At 40.1% G+C, this 18,227-nt stretch overlaps 1 protein-coding gene across 1 annotated transcript; it reads left to right on the plus strand.

The window, feature by feature from the left end:
* Window positions 1-11,609: 11,609 nt before the first annotated feature.
* Window positions 11,610-12,702, plus strand: LOC142193643 (gap junction delta-2 protein-like). Its single transcript, XM_075262631.1, has one exon. It carries the CDS (start codon window positions 11,610-11,612, stop codon window positions 12,672-12,674), a length of 1,065 nt encoding a protein of 354 aa, XP_075118732.1. The 3' UTR covers window positions 12,675-12,702.
* The last annotated feature ends 5,525 nt before the right edge of the window (window positions 12,703-18,227 follow it).

The raw sequence follows: 18,227 nt of genomic DNA on the forward strand, positions 1-18,227 counted from the left end.
GAAGCCGTTTCTGCACGTACGCCACAAATAGAGTTGCCTGAGGTATGCAAAAGCACATTTGGACAAGGCAGCTTCATTTTGGAAACAAAAATTGAGTTGTTTGGTTATAAAAAAAAGGCGTTATGCATGGCGTCCAAAAAGAAACAGCATTCCAAGAAAAACACTTGCTACCCACTGTAAAATTTGGTGGAGGTTCCATCATGCTTTGGGGTGTGTGGCCAATGCCGGCATCGGGAATCTTGTTAAAGTTGAGGGTCGCATGGATTCCACTCAGTATCAGCAGATTCTTCAGAATAATGTTCAAGAATCAGTGACGAAGTTGAAGTTACGCCGGGGATGGATATTTCAGCAAGACAATGATCCAAAACACCGCTCCAAATCCTCAGGCATTCATGCAGAGGAACAATTACAATGTTCTGGAATGGCCATCCCAGTCCCCAGACCTGAATATCATTGAACATCTGTGGGATGATTTGAAGCGGGCTGTCCATGCTCGGCGACCATCTAACTTAACTGAACTTGAATTGTTTGTCCAAAATCCCTTCATCCAGGATCCAGGAACTGATTAAAAGCTACAGGAAGCGACTAGAGGCTGTTATCTTTGCAAAAGGAGGATGTACTAAATATTAATGTCACTTTTCTGTTGAGGTGCCCATACTTTTGCACCGGTCAAATTTTGGTTTAATGCATATTGCACATTTTCTGTTAGTACAATAAACCTCATTTCAATCCTGAAATATTACTGTGTCCATCAGTTATTAGATATATCAAACTGAAATGGCTGTTGCAAATACCAAAATATTTAGAACTTAAAATGATTAAGATTAATAGGGGTGCCCAAACTTTTTCATAGGACTGTATATACAGTTGTATACAGGTCCTTGAGTTATAAAGTCACAATGGGCCCCTCTTATCCCTCAATGCTTTCATTCCCTCAGTATACAACAATAATGTCACCAATGATGTTTTGTTAAGGTTCTTGTTGCTTTTCATGGTTTTCAGTAAAAATTACATACAAATATTTTCCTGTCATTTTTACTTAAGAATGGCAAAAATGCTACATGTAAGCATACCCTAAGAAGGAGAGAAGCCGCTGTATACTTCAAAGTGGATACTATAACACTTTTAATGCTGGAAAATACTTTTATGTTGACATAGCTGTTTGACATCTTGAGTGTTTTGTAAGCTGAACTGATGTTTTCAGCCTCAAGCATTTAGTTTAGTTATGAACTTTTAACATGGGTTAAATGTAGAACAGAATGTCTGGGTTATTTCCATTTTGTGATGTTTATTTATTAAAGAATATTGTACAAAATTGGAGTTTGCAATCTCTTTGTTTCCACCTTCATTGTACTAATAGATAGATAGATAGATAGATAGATAGATAGATAGATAGATAGATAGATAATAGATAGATGGATAGATAGATAGATAGATAGATAGATAGATAGATAGATAGATAGATAGAAGATATAGTTAGAAGATAGATAGATAGATAGATAGACAGATAGACAGACAGACAGACAGACAGACAGACAGACAGACAGACAGACAGACAGACAGATAGATAGATAGATAGATAGATAGATAGATAGATAGATAGATAGATAGATAGATAGGAGATAGAAGATAGATAGATAGATAGATAGATAGATAGATAGTTAGAAGATAGAAGATAGATAGCTAGAAGATAGATAGATAGATAGTTAGAAGATAGATAGATAGATAGATAGATAGAAGATAGATAGATAGATAGATAGATAGATGATAGATAGAAGATAGATAGATAGATAGATAGATAGATAGATAGACAGATAGAAGATAGATAGATAGTTAGAAGATAGATAGATAGATAGATAGATAGATAGATAGATAGATAGATAGATAGAAGATAGATAGTTAGAAGATACAGTCCTATGAAAAAGTTTGGGCACCCCTATTAATCTTAATCATTTTTAGCTCTAAATATTTTGGTGTTTGCAGCAGCCATTTCCGTTTGATATATCTAATAACTGATGGACACAGTAATATTTCAGGATTGGAATGAGGTTTATTGTACTAACAGAAAATGTGCAATATGCATTAAACCAAAATTTCACCGATGCAAAAGTATGGGCACCTCAACAGAAAAGTGACATTAATATTTAGTAGATCCTCCTTTTGCAAAGATAACAGCCTCTGGTCGCTTCGTGTAGCTTTTAATCAGTTCCTGGATCCTGGATGAAGGTATTTTGGACCATTCCTCTTTACAAAACAATTCAAGTTCAGTTAAGTTTGATGGTCGCCGAGCATGGACAGCCCGCTTCAAATCATCCCACAGATGTTCAATGATATTCAGGTCTGGGGACTGGGATGGCCATTCCAGAACATTATAATTGTTCCTCTGCATGGATGCCTGAGTCGATTTGGAGCAGTATTTTGGATCATTGTCTTGCTGAAATATCCATCCCCGGCGTAACTTCAACTTCGTCACTGATTCTTGAACATTATTCTCAAGAATCTGCTGATACTGAGTGGAATCTATTCGACCCTCAACTTTAACAAGATTCCCGATGCTGGCATTGGCCATACAGCCCCAAAGCATGATGGAACCTCCACCAAATTTTACAGTGGGTAGCAAGTGTTTTTCTTGGAATGCTGTTTTTTTTGGACGCCATGCATAATGCCTTTTTGTATGACCAAACAACTCAATATTTGTTTCATCAGTCCACAGGACCTTCTTCCAAAATGAAGCTGGCTTGTCCAAATGTGCTTTTGCATACCTCAGGCCAGGCGACTCTGTTTGTGGCATGCTTGCAGAAACGGCTTCTTTCTCATCACTCTCCCAAAGCTTCTCCTTGTGCAAAGTGCGCTGTATTGTTGACCGATGCACAGTGACACCATCTGCAGCAAGATGATGCTGCAGCTCTTTGGAGGTGGTCTGTGGATTGTCCTTGACTGTTCTCACCATTCTTCTTCTCTGCCTTTCTGATATTTTTCTTGGCCTGCCACTTCTGGGCTTAACAAGAACTGTCCCTGTGGTCTTCCATTTCCTTACTATGTTCCTCACAGTGGACACTGACAGGTTAAATCTCTGAGACTACTTTTTGTATCCTTCCCCTGAACAACTATGTTGAACAATCTTTGTTTTCAGATCATTTGAGAGTGGGCTGTCCATGCTCGGCGACAATCAAACTTAACTGAACTTGAATTGTTTTGTAAAGAGGAATGGTCCAAAATCCCTTCATCCAGGATCCAGGAACTGATTAAAAGCTACAGGAAGCGACTAGAGGCTGTTATCTTTGCAAAAGGAGGATCTACTAAATATTAATGTCACTTTTCTGTTGAGGTGCCCATACATTTGCACCGGTGAAATTTTGGTTTAATGCATATTGCACATTTTCTGTTAGTACAATAAACCTCATTTCAATCCTGAAATATTACTGTGTCCATCAGTTATTAGATATATCAAACTGAAATGGCTGCTGCAAACACCAAAATATTTAGAACTAAAAATGATTAAGATTAATAGGGGTGCCCAAACTTTTTCATAGGACTGTAGATAGATAGATAGATAGATAGATAGAAGATAGATAGTTAGAAGATAGATAGAAGATAGATAGATAGATAGATAGATAGATAGATAGATAGATGATAGATAGATAGATGATAGATAGAAAATAGATAGATAGAAGATAGATAGTTAGAAAATAGATAGATAGATACTGTAGATAGATAGATAGATAGATAGATAGATAGATAGATAGATAGATAGATAGGAGATATAAGATAGATAGAAGATAGATAGTTAGAAGATAGATAGATAGATAGATAGATAGATAGATAGATAGATGATAGATAGTTAGAAGATAGATAGAAGATAGATAGATAGTTAGAAGATGATAGATAGATAGATAGATAGATAGATAGATAGATAGATAGATAGATAGAAGATAGATAGTTATAAGATAGATAGATAGATGATAGATAGATAGATAGATAGATAGATAGATAGATAGATAGATAGATAGATAGAAGATAGATAGATAGATAGATAGATAGGAGATAGATAGATAGGAGATAGATAGATAGATAGATAGGAGATAGATAGATAGATAGATAGATAGATAGATAGATAGATAGATAGAAGATAGATAGTTATAAGATAGATAGATAGATGATAGATAGATAGATAGATAGATAGATAGATAGATAGATAGAAGATAGATAGATAGATAGATAGATAGATAGATAGATAGATAGATAGGAGATAGATAGATAGGAGATAGATAGATAGATAGATAGATAGGAGATAGATAGATAGATAGATAGATAGATAGATAGATAAATAGTTTTACATTATTAGTACATTATGTCTGTGAAAAAAAAAAAATACACTTTAGGATTTTACAGCGCAACCTATGGCTCATTGTTTGCATTTCTGACACCTGAAAGATCTAATATGAAATGAGACAGAACACAACTTGGCCTGCCATAGAGATGATGTATACCTCTGAAATACCATGAGGCATATATTTTTTACTGTATACCTTTGAATGGAATCTGTAAGTTACAGAAAAAGAAAGATGTATAATAGGGAAGGATACAAACAAAAAAAAACACTCTTACTTACCCCTCCTGGGTTTTTCCTACCATCTTGTATGAGAATCCCACTACTTGCTGGGTACTGATGTCAGACCGACAAATATATATGTTCCCAAGTAAATGCACATAACTGATATCACTGCACAGAAATAATTCTTACATTTACCTGTAAGAATGCATACAATGATATCTCAACATAGGGATAATAACCACATACCTCCCAAATTTGAAGAACAGAAAGAGGGACAAAATGTGCTCTGCCCACTTTTATGTTGACTCTGCCCATTCTCATTCATTTTTCATGTGCCCCAAACAGACCCTACATTATACCGTTCCCTTCCAACTGCCCCATAGTACTAAGTCCCTCTCCTGGTGGCCCAGTTTAACCTGGGGGAAACTAGAGGGGACATGAAACTGGGAGACCTGGAGGGGGACATTAACAGTGGGGATAGTTGGAAGGGACAATAAATTAATGGCAGCTGAAGTGGAACATTAAACTGGGAGCAACTAGAAGGGGAGATTAAAGGTGCGGCAGCACATTCCGGTCTAGGCTCATTTATTTGAGCCTACTCCGGAGGGGGAAGCCACCATTGTCAGAAGCCACGACAGTCATGGCAGGCACATTTTGGTCCTATTGTGATGTGGCTTCCCACGTTACTCTTAGGGACAAAATCCGCCAATCCGCTTCCCCTGTGAACGGGGCCTAAGAGTCAGGTGACTGGTGGTTCAGAAGGTCAGACCAGGTCAGGAATGGGAAAATCATATGGAAATAAATAACTTTACAAACTTGTATTCTGTAAAAGCCAAACACTGGCTGGTCAGCAAGCTGACATTTCTTTTTGAAGCATTTACTTGGAAAATTACCTTTCAAGATTTTGGTCACATCACCAATTCAGCCTTACTTGTCTCAGCAACTTCACTCGCTGATGCCAAAGTGTGAAGCACTGAGCAATGTGAATTATCCTATGGTTATCAGGTAATTTATTAAAAGGATTCCCATGGACTTAAACATTCATGGCCTATCCGTCAGATATGTCATCAATGTTTAAACAATGGTTGTCTGACATCTGTAACTTACATTACTGTTATACTGAAGGGTATGCACCACTTTTGTGACTGCCAAATCCTGTTCATTGTTTAGGGCCCTGTCCAAAAGGTTAGACTCCCATCAATAAAGCAGTGGTTACTTATAAGAATAAGATAGAGATGAGTGAACCAGTTGGGAATGCACTAGTTTCAACCCAAACTTTCCAAAAATTTTGGGTTCGATCCAATATAATATTTTGATGATTAATTTTCATGAACCAGTTAAAATGGCTGCCTACTATGAAAGCATGTAGAAAGCCAAGAAAAAGGATCATATGGCTATAAGCTTGTGTAAATTCAAGAGTTTTCCTGAATACATTGCTTTAGTAATGCTGCTTTGTCTGCCTACTGTGTTAGATTCCTACTCCCACTGTCTATGTAGCATTGTCAAGGTACCTTGTGTGTTATCTGATCTCAAGCTGGATGACATGACTCCCTGCTCTCTGGAGGGGAGGAGGATTGAGTTCTTGGATCACACTTGCTCTCACAGCTATTATCTCCAGCTCTAAGGTCGGGGCAATTAGGTCAGCATTTTGCTGAAAAAGGTTTAGACATATTGAGTTATGTCTTATGTAAATACACAGATAACATTGGGTTTATTGCAAGTCCATTGTCCATCTTGGCAGCATGTAAATTTTTTTTCTCACCAACCCTGTGTAAAGTAGTATATATTTAATTTGTACAATATCTGACCTGGATTATTATAGATTATTATACTTCTTAGTGTTCTGTCCATCAAACAGTCAAAGCCTGCCCAAATAGCCAGAGTCTGCTACCTGCTTGTTGAAGAATACAGGAAGTGAGAAGAAGAGATAGCAGGCAAACTGGTGAGAGTGGGAGATGGGAAAACCCCTTGCATGCAGTCCTCATGACCGGGGACATCCAATCATAACGGACTATATGTCAGAGGTCACTGATGACATATAAGCAGTATAAAAAGCCCAAGCAGGAGGAGAAGGTTTTCATTTTGTGGGGAGAGATCAGAGAGATAGGATTTCAGACAGTATGATTGAGATAGATAGGATAATACACAGGTAATACATTGTCAGGGTTCTGGGGAAGTGTAGTGTTTGGACTAGATCAGAATATTATTTTAATTAATTGCTAAAGATAAGAGTCACTCTCTGGCACACTGTGCATGTCAGTGAAATGATGTCTAATGTTACAGTGCCAGTGGCGTAGAGAGATTGATAAATTCCCCCCATTATACCTAACACCAAGAACAGACAAACTAGTCACACTACATGGAACTCTGGTTGTATGTACAGTATAATTTAGCTATTTTTTCCTTGCGAAACACCAAAAGCGAGTGACGTTATATACACTACTTCTTTCAATTTTTTTTTTTTTTCCCTAAAAGTGGTACTGTAAAATTTGGTCCCTTTTTTCCTTCGCAAATGCCAAAACACACAGTGAAATGTTAAAAAGCATTAAAAAAAAACCAAACAAACAAGTGCGGTGTGTTTTTTTTTAACCACTGGTTACCTTCTGTTTACCCATGGCCATATCTTTTGTCTTCACTTTGACATTAATAATGGTTCATTTTTCCAACTGTGATATTTACTTGGCTGTGCAAAAACTAGTTTTTTATTGCCTAGTGTACATCAAGGGGTAATCTTTCCTAGATTTAAGATCTGAAAACGGCCCAAAGCCCTGGATTGGTCACATAGGGTGTCATGATTTTGGGGCTATGTGCAGGCCATTCATGCAACGGCTAGCACACAGCTGGAGAACCTTGTCATGTGAATAAGCACTAAGACTGTGTTAGCATTAGAGAGCTAGAGAGGTTACATGAGAGTTTTAAAGGGATTCTACCATTAAAATCACATTTTTTGTCGATCACATGTAGGATTAGCCTTAAGAAAGGCTATTCTTCTCCTACCTTTAGATGTCTTCTATGTTCCGCCGTTTGGTAGAAATCACGGTTTTCGTCTGTATGCAAATGAGTTCTCTCGCCACACTGGGGGCATCCCCAATGCTGCGAGAGAAATCTCCAGCACCGCCTCCATCTTCTTCAGGAACCAACTGCTCATGCCCAAAGGCCACAAGAAAATGGTGGCTTACACACTTGTGGGTTGTGGGCATGCGCAGTCGGCTCTGCCCGAGGCCTAGAAGTTTGAACCCAGCTCTGGAAGAAGACTCGTAGAGAGGCCGTTCCTGAAGATGCAGGCGCTGGAGATTTCTCTTGCAGCATTGGGGACGCCCCCAGTGCTGTTTGAGGTCTGGGGCCCACCCCCAGTGCTGCGAGAGAACTAATTTGCATACAGACGAAAACAGGGATTTCTACCAAATGAGAAGACAATTAAAGGTAGGAGAAGAATAGCCTTTCTTAAGGCTATTCCAATGTGTGATCGACAAAAAATGTGCTTTTAATGCTAGAATCCCTTTAAGGGCTAGTGCACACGGGGGAAATTGGCAGTGGAATTTGACGCAGAATCCGCCTAAAAATCCGCTGCCAAAAATGGTTCCCATTGACTTCAATGGGAGCTGCTTGCTTCTTTATTCAGCTAGCTAGTAGCAGAAAATAAAAGCAAGCTGCCCTATTTTGCCACTTATTCCATGGCTGAATCAGCTGCGGCGACCGCGGCGCGAGGCTCCAGCCCATTCATGTGGGCCTAATCCATCATGGAATGACGCGACAGGATCCCAGTGCATTGCAGTACACGCGGAGTTCATGTGGGAACTAGACCTTAGGAGTCCTCATATGCTACTTATATATTTACAATCCAGTTCATATCAAAGCCAAACTTTTGGTCCAAGCCAACCAACTCGAATTGAAACTTGAAAGGTTTGTTAATTTCTAGAACAGGACACCAATATATACTTAGACTGAAATTGTGAAGGGTCTTGTGACATAAGATTATATTGTTAGTAGGTCACAGATCAGCATGGATTATAGCATCTACCAAACATCCGGAACTATCCATGTCTAATATCTATAGTATGGCGTATTCTTTCACCTAGCTTTCTAATGCCATCATTTGCATATTAGTTAGTGCCCTGCACTATAAGTTTACAAGTATATACATGTCTGCTCCAGTAAAATACCTGAACCTGAACCTCAGATCCAGTATCATGTCTGAGGCAAATCACGCCTAAATTTCTTCTCTTTGCCTTTTTCTGGCACGTTCTGTTGTGCTGAATTGCAGAATAGCGAGAGGTAATGACCCCATGTCACACTTGTGTCTTTGTCACTCACTGTAAATTAAACCTTTTTGTCCTCCTATAGTGTACAATGAGCGTGTGTGCTAAACAATTTGGATGTGTGCTGTCAGCCTATTCTCCACACAGTGGCCCAGAGAGACAGTCAATCATACCCAGACTGATCTAACCTGGAGCCACACGATGTGACTGTCACCTATGAGAGCCTTCAATTCACAAGGACACGCACAATACGGTAAGTCTATGACATTTCTCACCCTTCAGCAGTGTTGTTTGCACCTCATTCCTGTGCAAAGCTGAGAACGTAGAAAACTGGTTATATAAAGTTACAATCCGTGCAATGCCCATAGGAATATATTCTTCATAAAATAATGCACAATAATAATACAGTAATGCAATTAATAAATGAAACAACTAAAACAACAATCTAAACCAGATAATACATAACAACTAAAACAAGCAATGTACTCCGCTCTATTAATAAAAAAAAAATCATTAAATATTTCAGCCATCACTACCAATAACTACCGGGTGTTTCCTGAATTTTAATATATGACTGACAATGACCGGTATAAATAGTAAATGTGAATATTTAATATAATCATAGAAAAGCAGATATGTGTTGAATACATTTGTCTTATGCAAGGACCCAGATCACATCCTTCAAGATGACCTTAGATAATTGTTAGACTACCATCACATTTCCACTGTTCCGTGTGCCAGGTCATTTGTATGATAAATATAATTGATGCCCAACGGGCCCCATTAACTATAATGTATGGATTGTGAACACATATGGGCTTACTGTATTGTGTAGGTTTTTTTTATGTAGATTGCGAGCCCCATATAGGGGTCACAATGTACATTTTTTTTCCCTGTCAGTATGTCTTTATAAAATGAAAGGAAATCCACGCAAACACAGGGAGAACATACAAACTCCTTGCAGATGTTGTTCCTGGTGGGATTCGAACCCAGGACTCCAGTGCTGCAAGGCTAACCACTGAGCCAGCGCGTTGCTCCTACTATATTGTGCAGTTTTACCATGCATTAGGTACTGATTGTGGAGCACTGCAATATAAAAAGGGTGGAAATGATTAAAACTGGCACATTGTGCAAGTTTTTGGTCCCTGGCCCACTTTGATTCTCATCCTCATTTGGCCACTTTTCACAAAATTGTTGCAGGGAATTGGAAAAATAGTGTCATATCTTTGGCAAAAAGGTGGGCCTGGTGCCAGAGATACAACACATTTATACCAATCTATGCCAGGGTATTAGGGTAGGGTTTTTCAGACTATGCAACATTTATTTATGTGATCAGGGTATACAACAAAGAGGACCCCTCTCCCCATTGTATGTACATGAGCAAGTACAGAAACGGCGATAATTCACATTGACAAATCAGGTAAAGATAATTTTTCTGATAGTTCTAGGCGTTTACTATCATTGTCGCAAATACACAACATTTTGGTGGAAATGCTGCGGCAAAAAATGCTGCGTTTTACATTATCTACAAAGTGGATGGGATACTGGTGAATCCTGTCTACACGTTGCAGTGGAAATACTGCAAAAACGTTTGAATTAATTTAAATTGCAACATGTCAATTCTACCTACAGAAACGCTGTGGAAAATGTTGCGTTTCTGCCAGAGTCTTTTTTGCAGCATTTTATGGCTGCCGCTAGCTACATGGGGCCTTAACCTTATTATTGCTTCATTCTGAGTATATAGTATTCCATAATGTTATAGGATGGCGTTGTTCTGTACTAGGCATAGGAGCTATTCCACATACATGGCTTCCGAATCCTAGCAGAATTGGAAAATGCTCCAACACTGGCAGCTTAAATCATCAGATGCCATAATCAATAGCGATCACAGTATCATGAAATTTCGGGGTACAAAGGTTTGCTATGGCAGACAGGAGGCCTATCAATGGTATCCTGGTTTCCTTTCCCTATTACAGATACCATGGGAAGAATATGCAAATCTGTCTTCCATGATGTAATTAGGAAGTCAGGTGCCTCAGTGTTGCAAACCAATAGAGGGCGCTCACTGGAATGTGCAAACCTGTCTTCCCTGATGTAATTAGGAAGACAGAATCTCAATGATATGGCCCAATAAAGGCTGCTCCCTTTAGCATCATGCTCGACCTTCCAAGAGGCCTTTGTTTTGCAATGATGCTGGGATTATTACCAGGTATAGTCTCTCAACCGAGGATGGCCGTTTCGATGTTATTGCATCTCGTCAGCCCGGTGTAGAGACGACTAATCTGGTAGAGGTGAGAGGCTTAGACAGGGTTAAGGGGATATCGTCACTCCTTAGGGAGAGACCACCATATAGGTGTGTAGAGACTTATTAAGCCTTTAGCACTCCACTGTACAAGGGACCATGGGAAGAATATGCAAATCTGTCTTCCATGATATAATTAGGAAAGTCTCCACACACCTATATGGTGGTCTCTCCCTAAGGAGTGATGATATCCCCCTAATCCTATTACAGATAGTGAGGCTATGTGCAATGTACAGCGATACAGATCAGTCTATTGTACTTGTTTTGTATTATATGGTATATGTAAACCATCTTCAAATGTAAATCGACATGGAATTGAGCGTGCTATTCTACTACTACTTATTATTATTATTACTATTCTTTCCTTTTATGCTATCACAGATATACTTCTGATTTTGCCTTGACATTAACTTTACCTTATCTTGATTCTGAATGAAGTATTCTTGCACATTGTAAATAATATTCTATTATTATTCACCATCCAGGTTAAAATATGGGCGACTGGTCAATTTTAGGTCGCCTTTTAACAGAAGTCCAGAACCACTCAACGGTTATTGGGAAAATATGGCTGACAATGCTGCTCATTTTCAGAATTCTCCTAGTAACACTGGTGGGAGATGCTATGTATGGAGATGAACAGTCAAAATTTACCTGCAATACCCTTCAACCAGGTTGTAACAACGTATGTTACGATAGCTTTGCCCCCGTCTCACATCTCAGGTTCTGGATATTTCAGATTGTCCTGGTGTCCACTCCTTCCATCTTTTACATAATCTACGTCCTTCATAAAATTGCTAAAGATGAAAAAACTGACCTGGAAAGGGCCTATGTCATGGAATTGCTCCAGAGCTTATCAATTGGAGAAAGTTTACTGACTAATCCAGAAGCAGATGAACACACCGAAGTTAAAGACATATCCAAGAAAGGAGACAGGTTTAGACCCAAAATTGCTAATGATCCCATCCGAGGTCCTGTTCCAGTGTTTGACAAGATGCATATCATTTACATTGTTCACGTGGTCCTCAGATCAGTGATGGAATTGGCATTCTTAGTCGGACAGTACTATCTTTATGGCTTTGAGGTCCCTCATCTTTTCCAGTGCCATACATACCCTTGTCCCACCAAGACTGATTGTTTTGTCTCCAGGGCTACCGAGAAGACCGTCTTTCTTAACTTCATGTTTGGAGTTGGACTTGGTTGTTTTATACTGAACATTGTTGAGTTGCATTACCTGGGCTGGTTCTATGTGCTTCGGATCCTAGCGGTTGCCTGTAACACCTGTTGTGAATTCAAGAGCAAGAAAAAGAAGAGGCCCAGGGTGCTGCACCCCGAGCAAAATAACCTGCTTATCCATTTAAAAGACACTATACAAGAACGATTTGTCTTAAAGACTTCCTCAAGTTTATCTCCAGAGAAGATAGGTTTTCTACCTTCTCCACCAACAAGCACAATATCATTCACCAATGAAGATAACGATGACGCTACCTCAAGACAAAGTCCAGATATTAAGCACAGTAGTAAGGCTAAAATAACCAAGATCAAGAAGTCCTGGCTATGAAAAGTTAAAAACACGGGTTATTGAGAACTACAGATTTAGAATAAGGCCCCACGTTGCGGAAATGTAGCACTTTTTTTTATTGTGGATTTTGCTGCATTTTTTTGAGACAAAGTCAGAAATGGATTTAACCGAAGGGAAATGTCTAAGAGCTTCTTTTATATTGTCCATGTAATTTTCAATCCACTCCTCAGTTTGGCTCAAAAAAAGAGCAACAAAATCTGCAACAGAAAATGCTGCATTTCTACAACATGGGACCTAAAGAGGTTTTACAGCCCCCAGGTGATTTTTTTTTTATACTGATGAGATGACATATCCACAGGATAGGTCATCTGTATCTGATCAGTAGGGATCTGACACCACACCAATGAGCTGATCTTGCCGTGTCCCAGCGCAGGAAGTTACTGCACAGGATGAGACCAGGAGCAGTGCTGCTCCTATTCAAGTAATAGGTGCAGAGCTGCAGCCACGTCCACAGTATAGTGGTGACCCCAGGGTACTGCAATTCTTATTACTTGAATAGTAGCAGAGCAGCTTCTGGCCTCATCCTGTCCAGTGCTGGGATATGGCTGTATCAGCTGATAAGCGCAGTGTCGGACCCTGCTGGATCAGACGCTTAGGACCTATGCTATAGATAAGTCATCAGTATGAAAATCTATCTGGGAGCTAGAAAACCTAAATGTAATGAAGGGAACCTGCCACATTGAACATATAGTCAAATCTGCAGAGCATTTTATTGTGCTGGAGGAGCTAAGCAGACTGATGTTTAGTTTTTTGGGCAAATAGTCGGCCTGCTAAAACTCTAAGGGTGCATTCACACGGAAGAAAACGGTGCTGAATTCGGTATGGAATCTGCGTCAGATTCAGCGCTAAAAAGTGCCTCCCATTGACTTCAATGGGTTCCTTTTTCTGCTAAAGGAACCCATTGAAGTCAATGGGAGGCTTTTTTTTAGCGCTGAATCTGAGGCAAATTCCACACCATTTTCCTCCGTGTGAATAGACCCTTAGGCTAAAACTCTGCTCAATGTGGTCTTTGGAGTCCAGAGGGTAGTGCTGCTCTATGATTGACAGCCTTCGCTACAAGTATGTACAAGGAGATAGCTGTTACTTACTCAGGAGAAGAATCCTTATGGCTCCTAGGCCTAAAATGTTCACAGTTTTAATTCAATAAATAGCAAATTAGGCAGAATATTTTAAAAGAAAAACACTAATCATTAATCAGTTTAGTTTCTCCTACTTTATACCTTTCTGCCTACAGATCAGACCTCTTTTTAATGTTACATATTCCCTTTAAAGACTAAGGCCCCATGTGGCATCCCGCAGCAAAAAAGCGGAGCACACACTCTACTGATGAATCTTGTATAAGCTAAAAACAATGCTAGATTGCACTTGGCCTTGTATCCCCTTACTTTTAGAAATAGATAAGTGGTAAAAATGTTAGTGAATAGGTAGTGCTCCTTGCGATTCTTAAACTTGCCTACGTTTTTGGAAATATCCAAATGTGTCCAAAAAAAAAAAAAAACAGTTGTGCAGAGTTTTGACTTTCATTCCAAATGTCATCAATTTCAATGTACTTATGTCAGAAAGTTGACGTATATACATTAATAAATCTTCCTCGATGTGTGGAGTGTGACTATTAAAATACCTAACCTTTCAACAAACTTTTGCATAAATCAATATTTCAGTGACGAGAATTTATTAACACTGTAGTTTCCTACACCAATCTTAATAAAGTCCCAGAATCTGCACCAGAATTGCCCACACGTGAGCCAGAATGGAAAATTAGGCCAGCCTGGAACTGATGTAGATTTCTAGTATAACTCATACCAGCTTTCTGGAGTGAATTATAACAAATAAGGTGTCCCCACCACATCACACCCTGCTCTTCACCCCGCTCTGACCAGGAACTGGCATGCAAGATGTATAACAGGTTATCGGGTGCATCTTTGATGCAAGTAATGGCAAAGTACCGTATATACTCGAGTATAAGCCGAATTTTTCAGCCCAGTTTTTGTGTTGAAAAAGCCCCCCTCGGCTTATACTCGAGTCAGCAAAAAAAAATAAAAAAAAATATTTTTATTTATTTATTTTTTTTAGGAGGGGGGGTCTATGACCAGCCACAATATTAATGTATAGACTCTCCCATAAAATAGTGCAAAAAAAAAAAAAAGATAAAAAAATAAAAGTTCTAAATCACTCCTTTCCCTAGAATACATACAAAAGTAAAAAAAAAAAAATGACTGTGAAACACATTATACACATTAGGAATCCCTGTGTCTGAAAGTGCCTGGTCTACTGAATATAGGGGATCTGCAGTGCTCCTGTTCCGTTGAGAAGGGGTTAATAGGAGCACTGCAGATACCATATATTCAGCCAGACTGAATTCCAAGTGTGGGAAGAAAAACAGTCCACAAGCTCAGGGAAGGGGCAGACAGAGAACCAAAACACCCCCTCCCCTTTCCCAGCATCCAACATCTACTGCACCCCAAAACTCCGACCATTTAAATTTTTTAAATTTCCCAGTAGCTTCTGCATTTCCTCCCTAGGCTTATACTCGAGTCAATAAGTTTTCCCAGTTTTTTGTGGTAAAATTAGGGGGGTCGGCTTATATTCGGGTCGGCTTATACTCGAGTATATACGGTATGCTACTTTATTATCCATCTACACCAGAAAACTGGCATAGATGGGATAATACATTTCTCCTGTTTGTGCACATGATAAATAACACTATTTCTGGTCAATATCTGCCTTGTTTTCTGCATTTTAGAAGTTTGCCCTTCTTCAGGCTTTATCCTTAATATTCTAGTTGTCCCTGAGCTGGGGAGTGTAGACTAGTTGCTATGATATCTCTGATATACTACACACAAGTAGATGTGCATAAGGCACTTGGGTTGAAATAGAAACTTCTTACTTAGCTGCATTATCCTCTGTCTTTATGTTTGTCTCTTCTGTCACTCCTGATCATTACTCCCCCTCTCCATACTACTTCTATGTAAAGCTGTAATCAGAGAGCATGTAATTTGGTTGGGGGGTGGAGTTTTCAATATAATACAATATATTACAAGCAGTGGCGTAACTAGGAATGGCGGGGCCCCGTGGCGAACTTTTGACATGGGGCCCCCCCTCCCCAAACCGATGCCGAAGACCTCGACTGACCCCCTCCTCCGCACTCTATTATGTCCCTTAGTAAGCCCTGCACACAGTATTATCCCCAATAGTGTCCCCTGCACACACAGTATTAACCCCTATAGTGTCCAATGCACACAGTATTAACCCCTATAGTGTCCAATGCACACAGTATTAACCCCTATAGTGTCCAATGCACACAGTATTAACCCCTATAGTGTCCAATGCACACAGTATTATCCCCCATAGTGTCCCCTGCACACACAGTATTTACCCCTAGTGTCCCCTGCACACACAGTATTATTAACCCCTATAGTGTCCAATGCACACACAGTATTAACCCCTATAGTGTCCCCTGCACACACAGTATTAACCCCTATAGTGTCCCCTGCACACACAGTATTATTAACCCCTATAGTGTCCAATGCACACACAGTATTAACCCCTATAGTGTCCAATGCACACACAGTATTAACCCCTATAGTGTCCAATGCACACACAGTATTAACCCCTATAGTGTCCAATGCACACACAGTATTAACCCCTATAGTGTCCAATGCACACAGTATTATTAACCCCTATAGTGTCCAATGCACACAGTATTATTAACCCCTATAGTGTCCAATGTACACACAGTATTAACCCCTATAGTGCCCCTGCACACACAGTATTATCCCCCATAGTGTCCCCATATGTCCCACTGCGGACACCTATAAACATTTATTATACTCTGGGGTCTGAAAAGAACCCAGAGTATAATAATCGGAGACCCGGGGGATTAAAACCATTAAAAGAACAGAGACAGTTGCTTACCTGTTCCTGTCGGCTGTCCTGTCCGCTCTTGTCCAGCTTTAATGACGTCAGACGTCACATGACCCGGGAAGCTGGCCTGGGTCATGTGACGTCAGACACGAATGACGGAGGCCTGGCAGGATCGCGGAGAGGTAAGTAACACTGTTTTTTATGTTACCTTACCCCTCCCGGTGCGCCGATCATTATACTCGGGGGTCTGCAAAGACCCCCGAGTATAATGATAGCCTCTGTGGGCCCCGCAGTGTCACTTGCCGATCCCGGCCCAGCCAGGATCGGCAAGTGAATGGGGCCCGTAACGGACTTTTTTTAAAAAAAAAAAAAAAAACGCAGCGGTAGCAGCTGTCACCGGGCCCCCTAATGGCCCGGGCCCTGTGGCAGCTGCTACTGCTGCTACCACGGTAGTTACGCCCCTGATTACAAGGCTTGTTCTTTTCACCTGCACTGTTGATTTATGCAAAATTTGTCAGAAAGTTAGCGACCATATAAATGCACATGTGTGATTATACATAAGTCTGTACAATAAACTTGGTGTAAAATAAAATGTGTGTGATCCCATATTTAGAATTCTACCGAATCATTCTACTGTACAATCTAGTGTTTGAGAGCTTTGCTGAACAGGTTTACCCAATTTTATTATTATTTTTTAAATAGGCCGATACCTACGGGATTATTCCAGCAGGTAATGTCTGATATTCACTTAGCCATCCCCACTCATACTCATGGCTGCATCCGCTTTGGCCTCCGGGGTGCTGCACACTATGTTCCAATGTAATTTGGAGTCAATAAAGGGAACCATATAACCCGTACAGTAAACAGTAAAGGGGCAATATACTGTGGGGGAGTTAGTAGAGGGGGCATTATACTGTGTGTGGCCCAATAAAGGGGGCAGTATACTATGAGGGAACAAGTAAAAGGGCATTATATTGTGTGGGGCCAATAAAGGGGGCAGTATACTATGAGAACCCCAGTAAAAGGGCATTATACTGTGTGGGGCCAGGAAAAAGGCATTATATTGTGTGGGTGCTAGTATACAGTACTGTGTTGGTGCTAAGAAAAACATGGACCCAAAACAGGACCAGGTAAGTATATACTCAAGGTAAACAAATCACAAACCAGTCGTAATTAGTAGAGATGAGCGAGTAGTGTTCGATCGAGTAGGTGTTGGATCGAATACTACGGTATTCGAAATACTCGTACTTGATCGAACACTACTAGCTATTCGCAGTTTAAGGTTCGATGCAGAACCAGCGTTGATTGGCAGAATGCTATACATTCTGCCAATCAACGCTGGTTCTTCTCTTACTTTTAGAGGTCTTCTCCGTGCAGCGTCCCCGCGGCGTCTTCCGGCTGGAATTCACTCTGCCTAGGCCCCGATGCCTAGGCAGAGTGAATTCTAGCCGGAAGAAGACGCGGGAACGCTGCGCCGGGAGAAGACTTCAAGAAGAATCCAGCCCCACCGTCACTCGTGGACTTGGTAAGTATAATTTTATCGAATTTTGCGTACCCCTGAAACGAGCATTTCCCCCCATAGACTATAATGGGGTTCGAAATCCGTTCGAACAGTCGAACAGTGAGCAACTGTTCGAATCAGATTTCGAACCTCGGACATTTTAGTGT

This window comes from Leptodactylus fuscus, chromosome 2, assembly GCF_031893055.1.
Source record: "Leptodactylus fuscus isolate aLepFus1 chromosome 2, aLepFus1.hap2, whole genome shotgun sequence".
NCBI lineage: Eukaryota > Metazoa > Chordata > Amphibia > Anura > Leptodactylidae > Leptodactylus > Leptodactylus fuscus.